This window comes from Octopus bimaculoides, chromosome 29, assembly GCF_001194135.2.
Source record: "Octopus bimaculoides isolate UCB-OBI-ISO-001 chromosome 29, ASM119413v2, whole genome shotgun sequence".
Lineage (NCBI taxonomy): Eukaryota > Metazoa > Mollusca > Cephalopoda > Octopoda > Octopodidae > Octopus > Octopus bimaculoides.
The window spans coordinates 937,526-949,722 of record NC_069009.1 but is presented as its reverse complement, the minus strand read 5'-3'; the positions used below and the strand labels follow the sequence as shown (position 1 = coordinate 949,722).

General features: G+C 35.1%; 3 protein-coding genes across 4 annotated transcripts in view; all 3 read right to left on the bottom strand.

The window, feature by feature from the left end:
• Positions 1-2,823, bottom strand: part of LOC128251251 (zinc finger protein 271-like) — a 4,380-nt gene extending 1,557 nt beyond the window's left edge. Inside the window, exons 1-2 of the mRNA XM_052978002.1 lie at positions 2,516-2,823; positions 2-1,445 (exon numbers count right to left, since the gene is read on the bottom strand). Of these exons, the coding sequence (XP_052833962.1) occupies positions 2-849 (848 nt within the window). The 5' untranslated portion in view covers positions 850-1,445; positions 2,516-2,823. The remainder of the gene's footprint in view (position 1; positions 1,446-2,515) is intronic.
• Positions 2,824-4,767: 1,944 nt separating this feature from the next.
• On the bottom strand, positions 4,768-9,431 carry LOC128251248 (zinc finger protein OZF-like). Its single transcript, XM_052977985.1, has 2 exons — positions 7,951-9,431; positions 4,768-7,333 (listed from the first exon to the last, which is right to left on the bottom strand). Exon 2 carries the CDS (start codon positions 6,703-6,705, stop codon positions 5,596-5,598), a length of 1,110 nt encoding a protein of 369 aa, XP_052833945.1. The 5' UTR covers positions 6,706-7,333; positions 7,951-9,431; the 3' UTR covers positions 4,768-5,595.
• A 123-nt stretch (positions 9,432-9,554) lies between these two features.
• The window catches only part of LOC106877981 (zinc finger protein 239), a 5,803-nt gene continuing 3,160 nt past the window's right edge, over positions 9,555-12,197 (bottom strand). Inside the window, exons 2-3 of one of the 2 annotated variants that reach the window (XM_052977991.1) lie at positions 11,651-11,891; positions 9,555-11,460 (exon numbers count right to left, since the gene is read on the bottom strand). In XM_052977991.1, the coding sequence (XP_052833951.1) occupies positions 9,613-10,488 (876 nt within the window). In that variant the 5' untranslated portion in view covers positions 10,489-11,460; positions 11,651-11,891 and the 3' untranslated portion in view covers positions 9,555-9,612. The remainder of the gene's footprint in view (positions 11,461-11,650; positions 11,892-12,197) is intronic. The other variant, XM_052977992.1, reaches the window with a different exon arrangement.

Genomic DNA, 12,197 nt, shown 5'->3' with positions numbered 1-12,197 from the left:
CGATTTACCACAGATTTCACAATGATATGGCTTCTCTCCTGTATGAATGCGTTTGTGACTAGTTAAGTCACCACTTCTTGAGAATGATTCACCACAGATATTACAAGGATATGGCTTCTCTCCTGTATGAACACGCTTGTGAATAGTTACATCACTAGTTCCAGGAAATGATTTACCACAGATATCACAGTGATATGGCTTTTCTCCTGTATGAATGCGTTTGTGCCTAGTCAAATGATTATTTTGAGAGAATGATTTACCACAGATTTCACAGTGATGTGGTTTCACACCTGAATGAATGTGTTTGTGAATAGTTAAGGTGTGTCTGTAAGAAAATGATTTACCACAGATATCACAGTGATATGGCTTCTCTCCTGTATGAATGCGCATGTGTGTAGTTAAGTAACTATTTTCATAGAAAGATTTACCACAGATATCACAGCGATATGGTTTTTCTCCTGTATGAATGCGTTTGTGAGTAGTTAAATGATGAGTATCAAAAAATGATTTACCACAGACATCACACTGTAAATATTTTCCTCTTGTGTGAATCTGTTTGTGTCTTGTTAAGTTACAACCTTGTGAGAATGGTTTACCACAGATATCACAGCGATACGGCCTCTCTCCTGTATGAATATGTTGGTGATTAGTTAAGTAATTTTTTCGAGTGAACGATTTACCACAGATATCACAGTGATATGGTTTTTCTTTTGTATGAATACCTTGATGAATGACTAAGTCAGCTTTCCGAGAGAATAATTTGCCACAAGTATCACAATCATATGTTTTGTCCTTTTCATTCGTTACATCATCAGAAAAATCAGTTCTTTCATATAATTCATTTTCCATAATCTTCGTTTCTCTTGTCACAGTACACAAATATTTTCCTTCCTTTTGTATATTGCTCTTAAGAAATATTTCTACTGATATATCTCCATCAATAATAATCTTTGTTAATATCTGAAGATGCTGCAAATTGCCTTGTTAATTGCTTTAACTCATTAACATTCAGATTACTCTGTCAAATGTAATACTTATTTATTCAAATTCTTCTGAATTAATCATTCATTATCTTATTACTTTAAGATTTCAATGATGTGATTGTTTATGTATAGAATGACATTGCATGGTGAGTGTAAGAGGCCAGATGTGGGCAGTTTTAACATAAGATAGCTAGAACGTTTCAGACTGATATGGCCAGGTAAAATGCTAAAGGATTAATTAAAATACAAATATAATTTTCTGTGTCTTCCAGACAATAAAGAAGAGAAAGTTTGCTCCATATATCAATTCAGAAGATATATTTTGCAGTAATTCAGTATATATTTATAGAAACAGGGTTATACGTGTTATGTATAACATCTTTTGCTCAGTTTTTAAAAGACATTCAATACGAATGACATTGTTTATATAAAAATTCTGTGATGCAGAGGTCACCTGATAATCTGAAAGAAAAGAGAAACAACAGTGTCAAACATATAAGATAATTAGAGATTAGAGGTACTACTAAAGCAGCGCGGACCCGAACGCGCTAGCTAGTCTTGAGTGGTCGATCCTAACCCTAACCCTATCCCTAACCCGCGTGTGCAAATGAATACGTGTTTAGAGTTAGGGTTAGGATCGACCACTCACGACTAGCTAGCACGGACGCGCGACTGCGCGTTCGGGTCCGCGCTGCTTTAGTAGTACCGAGATTAGAGAGATTAAAACAAAATGGGGAACTTCACATGACGATCAGTCGGACGCTGACACTCGTTGATGCTGCATCGAAGAGGCCAGGGAATAGAAGAAAGAAGACATACACCCAACACCAGAGCTGAAGACACCTCCGAAAGGAGGGGCCCCGCCACGACAAAACGGTAGAGGAGTAGGGGCCGAAACCGGACGTGGTTCCTCCTGATGATGTCTTGAGCTAACTGGATCCTATAAAGGAGCTGTTGTGGTAGCAGACCACGAAACATGGTTGAAATTCCTCAGGTATACAGACATGATCAGGCATGGTTATGTGGTAAGAATTTTGCTTACCAACCACATGGTTCTGGGTTCAGTCTCAGAGTGACCAATCAAAGCCTTGAGAGGATTTGGTAGATGGGAACTGAAAGAAGCTTAACATATACCAACTGTATTCCAGTTTAGATAAGCAAAATAGAAATTAAAATATGAGGTACCTTTTGACAAGTCACCTGACAAGACACATCTGCATCAGAGGATATATTCGGAATCTACACTATCTGAATCAAATTCGGGGTGGTTGTGGTACACTCGTATAGGTATACTACTCTGTCTGTTTGTCTGACTCTCTCTATATATATATAGCTTTAACGATATTGTTACTTACGGCAACAAAAGGGAGAGTTATTGTTTGAAGGTGTTGCGATAAATTAATTTCATAATTTCAGCAGATTTAGAATAATATTTATGATAGGTAATCGTAAGATTTCTGATTATAGGAGATTTGTGTGAAGAGAAAACGAACTTAAATATAAAAATAAGATGGAATTATTACATCACTCACAATCTAATCTCACTCGTTATCTTCCATATAGTCCTTTCTTCGTCAGTTTTGATACATAAGTGGAAATTCACCCAGAAAAAAATCAATTTAGACAAGAGAATATCTGCCACCACCAAACGTCCATGAGAACGGGTGCCTTATAGTAATGGGGAATGTATAAAACATGCATTGGTTTGCTTTAGGTACCGAAACGAAATTATAGCATCGTACCAAAAGTAATAGCAATTATTTAGGCCATGCAGTGGTTTCTTCTGGCTTTTTAATGTTCTGAGCTCAAATTCCGCCGATCTCAATTTCACTTTTCATTGCTTCGGAATCAATAAAATAAAGATCCATAAAAATAAGAAGTCGATGGTAGATACTCACCACTAGTCTTCACCCACGAAATTTCAGGCCATGTGCTTATTATAGTTGAAAGGATCATTATATGAGGCAGCGAGACGGCAGAATCGACTAGTCCCCTCCCACAAAATTCTAAGCCTTGTGCTTTTAGTAGAAAGGATTATTATTCTCGTAATTATTTTATTTATTTATTTTCTTAAAGCATTTCAGAATTTGCTATTCTGAACGTTCAGATTTTGAAGCATTTTGTATTCTGATCTTTCCCCTCTCTGCATTTCAACCCTCACATATTTTCAGCTTTGTACGCCTTGTTGGTCTGCGCATAGAACAGCTTGGATGCCTTCAAAATACACATTAAGCTTACGATAGTCTTTTGGCAAAAGAAGCAATGTTCCTGACATCTTCCACCGAGCTACAGAGAATTCTTTTCACATATCTCTTTTATTTTGTTGGTAATAATTCGATGTGATATTCGAAGGAACGCTGTTACCACAAAATTGACAGCATTAATGAAAAGAAATAAGGAGATCTGGCAGAAGTTTGCTGGTATTCCTCAGTGGAAGACGGTAAGCAAAATATGTGAGTAAAGGGAGATAAACAAGTATATGAGCCTAAGTTCGGTAGCGTGAAATTGACATCTGTACTGTTAAGGCAATTTTGAACCGGATTCAGTGTGACGAAGTTGTATTTTTTTTAATTACAGGTACAATCCCTCTGACAAGCTTCGATACAGTTTCCATCCACTGCGTTTTACCTAAACGGTATGGGTTAACCCATGGTTGTAGGAAATAACATTTGCCCAAGATGCTGCACAATGGAATTGAACCTAGTACCTCGTGGATATGATATAAACCACTTAACTACATAGCCATATCTATAGGAATTTATCTACCATATGAACTATTGTATAAGTTGTACCCTTACTTTACCAGGATATTTAGAGCAGAAACAAAATTAATGTGTCATCATTCAGCCATAGGAAAACATTTTAAAGTAGTTTGGTAGAGAAAATGTGGCGGAATTTCGCTTTAACCTTTCAGTGGAGTTGTGGGGTATCTCATACCCCAGGTGATGTTTGTACGTGTGTATCTTATATCTGGCAGTAGTGACAGTGTTATCCATCCATACAATTTCTCAGCACATTCCACTAAGTTAATGTACAATGTAGAAGATAAAATTGCACCTTTTAGAAAGTGCTTTGAGAAATTTATGGATAATTGTACCTCCAGTTATGATGTCCATTAAACCAGCAAAATATGGCATAAAAATATTTATTTTGGCCGATGCTAAAACTTTCTATGTGTCATGTATGGAGGTCTGCTTTGGAAACACTCACCGTTAAAATTAATATATATTACTATATATATATATATATGATTGACCGTTGACTGAACACTATTCAATTTTTTTTCTCCGTGTTTTTCTCCTTGTCTCCGTATTCTTTCTGTTGAAGAGCGTAGCTCGAAACGTCAAAGACTTTCCGTATTCCTGAGCGTCATACTAATACATCCTTTTGTTATTTACACCACCTGTCCTCGTCTGTTGTTTTTTCGTACATTCTCCCATATATATATATATATATATATATATATATATATATATTGTGTGGGTCCCTGTAAGAAGCACTCATGCTAGTTCATATAAAAAACACACATGCCGATCCATGTGGTTATTCGACCTATTCCCTTCCTTTGAAATTGCTGGTCTTGTGCCAAAATAATGTCAGAGACAATAATGCCTTGATATATGAGTTAATCTAATCCTGGAGACTGCTCCTAAAGTGAAAACTCATTAAGCAAAAAGCAATAATTTCCCCATAGAAGCAATGTTATAAATCATAATTCATTCCCAGAAGAATATTTTACCTGTGAAATCTATAATACTTGTAAATAAATGACAATAAAACAACAGAAGAATGTAAAGAATATTTTATTTAAAGTAAAAAGAATGTCCAGATCATTTAGAATAGACAAAATATATTATAATTGTTTTCTGAATCACTTTCACTCACACTAGACTCTCACATACTATCACTAGTAGATGCAATTAACGATTCACAAGCACTCATAGATGGACCTGTAGATTTCTTTCTAAAAAACGAATGTAGAGTTCTTTCTTTAGAAGCCTTTTTTTTTGTTATTTATAAATTTCTTAGTAACATGCAGAAGCATTAATGGTAGTAGAACCTTTTGCACTTCGCTCAAAAATTTGGATCTTGTGCTAGAAAAATAAACCTTGTAAACCTGGGATCTCCTAAAGCAGGTCCTAGTCAATTGAGGTATTACTGTACGGTAACTCAATTATTTACGTAATGAAATCACGTTTTCACAAATGCACTAATGATATTTGTACTGAAATTCCTATTCAAATATGACTTTATTTACTCCATGTACCCAGACCTTGTGGATACCCTGTAGAATGTGGTTCACCTTAGAAGCTCAAAAGAGTATAGGTAAATTTTGAATAATGGTGTTATACCTCATTGTTTCCAGGTTTGTGTGTCGAAATATAGATAGTATTATCAGATGGGGTGTGTAATTTTGTTTCTCTTAGTGTTTTGATATGTCCATTTCCAATGTGCCACAAAAACATGCCTGGTCATAGGGAAATATCTTAGTTTGAAACAGGTGAAAGTTGGCAACAAGATGGCCATCTGGAGAGAGAAAATTCACTTCAAAAAATTACATCTGACCCATGAGAGAATGGCAAATGTGGACATGGAAAACAATGATGATAGATCACTGATTTGGTTTGTCTCTTCCATGAATGTTCTTGTGAGTAGTTAAGCTGCTTCTCTGAGAAAATGATTTGTCACAGATATCACAATGATATGCCTTCTCACCTGTGTGAGTACGTTTGTGACTAGTTAAGTAATCATTTCGAGTGAAGAATTTACCACAGATTTCGCAGTGATATGGCTTCTCTCCTGTATGAATGTGCTTGTGAGCAGTTAAATGATCATTTCGAGAGAAAGATTTACCACAGATTTCACAGTGATATGGCTTCTCACCTGAATGAATGTATTTGTGAACAGTTAAGCTGGGTCCATGAGAAAATGATTTACCACAGATACCGCAATGATATGGCTTTTCACCTGTGTGAATACGTATGTGTCTAGTTAAGTAGCTATTTTCATAGAATGATTTACCACAGATATCACAGCGATATGGTTTTTCTTCTGTATGAATGCGTTTGTGAGTAGTTAAATGATGAGTATCAAAAAATGATTTACCACAGACATCACAGTGCAAATATTTTCCTTTTGTGTGAATCTGTTTGTGTCTTGTTAACGTACTACGATTTGACAATAGTTTACCACAGATATCACAATGATATGGTTTCTCTCCTGTATGAAAACGTCGGTGAGCAGTCAAGTTACCTTTCTGAGCGAACGATTTACCACAGATATCACAGTGATATGGCTTCTCTCCTGTATGAACACGTTGGTGGATGTCTAAGTTATCTTTCCGCGAGAATGATTTACCACAGATGTCACAGTGTAAATATTTTCCTCTTGCATGAATCTGCTTGTGTCCTATTAAATTACTATCTTGTGACAATGGCTTACCACAGATATCAGAGCGAAATGTCTTCTCTCCTGTATGAATACGTTGGTGAGTAATCAAGTTACCTTTCTGAGCCCAAGATTTGCCACAGATATCACAGTGATATGGTTTTTCTCCTGTATGAGTACGTTGGTGAATGACTAACTTAGCTTGCCGAGAGAATGACTTACCACAGGTAACACAATCATATGATGTTTTGCCCTTTTCATTCTTTTCCTCATCAGGAAAATCAATTTCTTCAGACTCTTTTTTTATATTCATCTTTACTCCAATATAATTCATTTTCCATAATCTTCCTTTCTCTTGTCACAGTACACAAATGTTTTCCTTCTTCTAGTATATTGCTCTTAAATATTTCTACTGATATATCTCCATCAATAATAATCTTTGTTAATATCTGAAGATGCTGCAAACTTCCTTGTTAATCGCTTTAACTCTTTAACACTCAGCTTTCCTCTGTCAAATGTAATACTTATTTATTCAAATTCTAGTGAATTAATGATTCATTAAATTACAGATTTAAGATTCCAACGATGTATTGTTTATATCTAGAATGACATTGTAGGATGGGTGTGAGGGCTGGGATCTGGCAGGTTTGAATAAAGAATATGTAGATATTTTATTGAAATACGGCCAGTTTAACCCATTAGCGTTCAGATTCCTTTGTCAAATGTAATGCTTATTTATTCATATTGTTTTGAATTAATCATTCATTATCTCAAAGCATTGAGATTTCAATGATGCGATAACTTTGTTCAGTTCAGAAGAAATATTTTGCTGTAATTCAGTATGTATTCATAGAAACAGTGTTACATGTGTTATGTATAACATCGTTGTTCAGTTAAAAGATGTTCGATACGAATGATGCAGTTTATATAAAAATTCTGTGATGCAGATGTCATTTTATAATCTGAAAGAAAAGAGAAACAACAGTGTCAAACATACGAGATAATTAGAGATTAGAGAGATTAAAACATCGAAAGTTTTACTACATTTTTATATAGACATGACAATAGCGGTGCAGGAATGATTGTGTGGTAAGAATTTTGCTTCCAACCACATGGTTCTGGCTTCAGTCCCAGAGTGGCCAATCAAGTACCACTTACACTGGTTCGATTTCCACTCATTTAAGTATTCATTTTTTCTAAAATTCTTGTTGCGTCTTACAACTCTTGCAATAGTCGTTGTTACTTACGGCAACAAAAGGAAGAATTATTGGGCGAAAGTAAAAAAAAATACATACACCCGGTGGTTAGGGTTTTGCGACGCCGAAAACGAGTGGTGTATGTATTCTTTACCTCCGCCGAGTTATTGTTTAAAGGTATTAGTAATTATAATACAGAGTGATAACTTAATTTTCAAAATTTTAGCAGGTTTAGTATAGTATTTATGATGGGTAAAATGTAAACAAATCTTGAATATCTTAAGATTTACGACTGGATCAACATTACTGTTCTTTTGGGAGGTTTGTAGAAAGAGAAAACGAACTAAAATATTAAAATAAGATGAAATTATTGCTTTACTCACAATCTAATCTGATTTCTTATCTTCCTTTTCCCTACAGCTTTGATACAAATGTAGAAATTCACTCAGAAAAGTCGCTAATTTCAGACAAGAGGTCAAAGAAAAACTACTACTGGAAGTATTGCTGAAAAACAGGTTCCCTGACAAGAACTTATAAAAATGGGAAATACTATACCGAAACGAAATTGTTGTAGTGTACCAAAATTAATAGTAATTATTTAGTCCAAGCAGTGTTTCTTTCGTTCTGACCTCAAATTCCGTCGATGTCAATTTTATCTTTCGTTGCTTCGGAATCAATAAAATAAACATCCAGTCAAAAACAGAGATCGATGGTAACTAATCTACCCTCATCACCATTGTTGTAGGCACTCCGTCGCTTGCGACGTCGAGGGTTCCAGTTGATCCGATCAACGGAACAGCCTTGCTCGTGAAATTAACGTGCAAGTGGCTGAGCACTCCACAGACACGTGTACCCTTAACGTAGTTCTCGGGGAGATTCAGCGTGACACAAGGCTGACCCTTTGAATTACAGGCACAACAGAAAAAAGGAAGTAAGAGCGAGAGAAAGTTGTGGTGGAAGAGTACAGCAGGGTTCGCCACCCCTCTCCTGCCGGAGCCTCGTGGAGCTTTAGGTGTTTTCGCTCAATAAAGACTCACAACGCCCGGTCTGGGAATCGAAACCGCGAGTCCGCTGTCCTAACCACTGGACCATTGCGCCTCCACTCACCACCATTATTAGCCCTATTAATAACAACTTTGTCCCTAACGGATAACTGAAGAAACAATTATATTAAGGAGGACAACTGACCAAATACTAATATACCATATTTTAAAACTACTTTTTCTGCTGAGGTCAACTCAACCGTTTATCCTTTTGGGGGGTCGATGAAATAAATACCAGTTATGCACTGAGGTCGATGTAATCGACCAGCCCCTTTCCCCAAAAGATTTTCAAGGCTTTGTGCTTAGAGTAGAAATAATAATAATAATATTTTTTTTGTCTTAAAGCATTTCAGAATTTGTTATTCTGAGCTTTCAGACTTTGAAGATTTCTGTATTCTGATTTTTTTCCATCTCTTTGCATTTCAATCCTCATATTTTAAGCCGTGTTCGACTTCTATGCCTCCACATAGAACAGCTTGGATGCCTTAAAAAAAAAACAACACATTATTCAGACATTTTTAAGTAGTTTTGAAGAGAATTTTGTTTTAAGCACACCATACAACCCCTCATAACTTCTTTGTCCATCTTTTCATCCTTTATGTTCTGAGTTCAAATTCTGTTGAAGTCGACTTTTCCTTTCATCCTTTTGGGGTCAATAAAATATGTACCAACAGTACTGAGGTTGAAATTGCTGGCCTTGTGCCAGATTTGAAACCAATATTTTATTTTTAGTACTGATTACTGTGCCAAACAGACAGACATTCATCCAGCTCCCTCACCAACCACATCCTGTCACCTATCCATAATATGACAGCATTAGACACAGGAAAAGTTTTTAATACATTTTATCATAAAATTAAGTACATTGTATACACCAGCAAAAAATAGAATATTTATAAAATTACTATTTCTATAAATGAAAAAAAAAAAAAATAATGAAACAATTTGAATGACAGACATAGAAGATTTTATTTAACAATTTAAATTTTAACATTGATACAGTCACTTTTCTGCATGAACACCTACGTGTGTAGTTAAATGAATTTTTTGAGAGAATGATTTACCACAGATGTAACAGAGAAATGGTTTCTCTCCTGTGTGAGTGAGTTTGTGTTTAGTTAAGGTACTTGCTCCAGAGAATGATTTACCACAGGTATCACAGTGATATGGTTTCTCTCCCGTATGACTACGTACATGTAAAGTTAAGACACCACATTCAGAGAATGATTTACCACAGACATCACACTGGAATGGTTTTTCTCCAGTGTGAATACGTTTGTGCCTGGTCAAGTTAATTCCACGAGAGAATGATTTACCACAGATGTCACAGTGATATGGTTTTCCTTCTGTATGAATACGTTGGTGAGTAAGTAGGTGGCCTTTTTGTGAGAATGATTTACCACAGACATCACAATGATATGGTTTTTCTCCTGTATGAATACGGTTGTGTCTTGTTAAGGTAATTTCACGAGAATATGATTTACCACAGATATCACAGTGATATGGTTTTTCATCTGTATGAATGAGCTGGTGAGTGATTAGGTGACCTTTTTGAGAGAATGATTTACCACAGATATCACACTGATATGGCTTTTCTCCAGTATGAATACGTTTGTGAGATGTTAAGTTACCCTTGTGAGAGAATGAGTTACCACATATCTCACAGTGATATGGTTTGTCTCCTGTATGAGTACGTCTGTGTATTGTGAGGTTACACTTTTGAGAAAATATCTTCTCACAGATATCACACTGATATATTTTACCTCTTCCTTTCTTTATACCATCAGGAGAGTTAATCTTTTTAGATTGTGCATCAAATTCACCTTCGTTCTCATACAATTCATTTTCCATAATTAGATTGGAGCCTGGTGTAGCCATCCGGTTGCACCAGTCCTCAGTCAAATCGTCCAACCCATGCTAGCATGGAAAGCGGACGTTAAACGATGATGATGATGATGATTACTTCCTGCCCACAAATGCTTATTTTTTTTCTTTATTTTATAGTTGATTGCCAATAAATAAATACATTGCTGCTACTATACTTTCATCATTTATATTCTTTATTGTTATGTGAACGTTTGGCAAACTCCTTTATAATGCAAATTTAATGAGAAGGCAAAAATCATCTTGTACTCATTCCAAACAGTGAAGTAGAGAAACGTTGCTAATAATCTCAAAACAGTGTTATATATGTTCTGTGTATATTGGTGGTTCTCAACTGGGGTTTTTGTAAGACTTTTAGAGATCTACAAAAACAACATAGCAAATTGGGGATCCGCAGCAGTAACATAAAGGTCCATGAAAAATTTTTTCTTCAGATGTATTTATTGTAAGAAACAGTAAAATTACTTTTTCTTATGTCTTACAGAGTCCGTTCTTCACAAGTTAGTGTGTGTGAAACAAAACAGGAACTTTAAAAGAAGTTTCTATAAAACAAGTTTTTAAACAATAAATGGCTATAGGGGTCCACCAGAACAGAATAGAAATCAAAAGGAGCCTACACAAGCAAAACAGTAAATTGGGGATCTATGGTAGTATTTTAAGGATTCACGAAAAAAAAATTTTTTTTCTTAAATGTATTTATGGCAAGAAACAGTTAAGTTTCTTTCTCTAACATTTTACATAGTTCAACTACACAAGTCAATGTGTGAACAGCAAAATATGAATTTTGAAAGTAGTTTATAAACATCAAATGGCTATATTGGTCGACCAGAACAGAATAGTCATCAAAAGGCACCCATAAGAAAAAAAGGGTTGGAAACCACTGGTGTGTATCTTCCTTTAGTCTTTAAAAGATGATTAAATACTGGTGATGTAAAGAAATTCTTTGATGCCAATGTTATCAATAATCTGAAATTACAGAAGAAAAAACAAAACATTGTAAGACATGAAGGATATATGAAAAGTTGCTGTACAACATCGTTGAGATTCAGAATAAAAAGAGTAGACATACTAATCGAAATTGAAACTAAAACGAATTAGATTTTACGAACGTCAAATAGGAAATTATTCGTTGTTTTTACGTAAATATCAGACTTACCGGGGTTGTGTTAGGGCAATCACAAGGAAGACGCAGAAACGGTAAAGCAGTAGTTACAAAATCAAACAGGCAGAGAAATTCAGGTTGCAGTGGCCACCGGGGAGGAGACTCGAACGTGCGTCTTCAACGGCCAAAAAGACAATTTTCTGATCCACGAACAGATTGTCATTATCCTCTGACGTCACTTCCGCTTTCAATGTCATCTTGTCACCCAATTAATGTCAGACGTTTACCAAAATAACTACAGTGACGAAATTGTTGCATAATTTCCATTATATTATATTTTAAAGCAAGAGCAGTCTAATTAGCAATGCAAACTTTAATTATCGAGATAATAATTAAATGCAACGCGAAGGATTTAACAAGAGTTGTCTTTCTTAGTTCATTCTGGCGCAACGTATATTAAATGTGTTTGTGTGATATATATATATATAATATATATATATATATAATATATATATTATATATAATATATATATTATATATATATATATAATATATATATATATAATATATATATTATATATATATATATAATATATATATA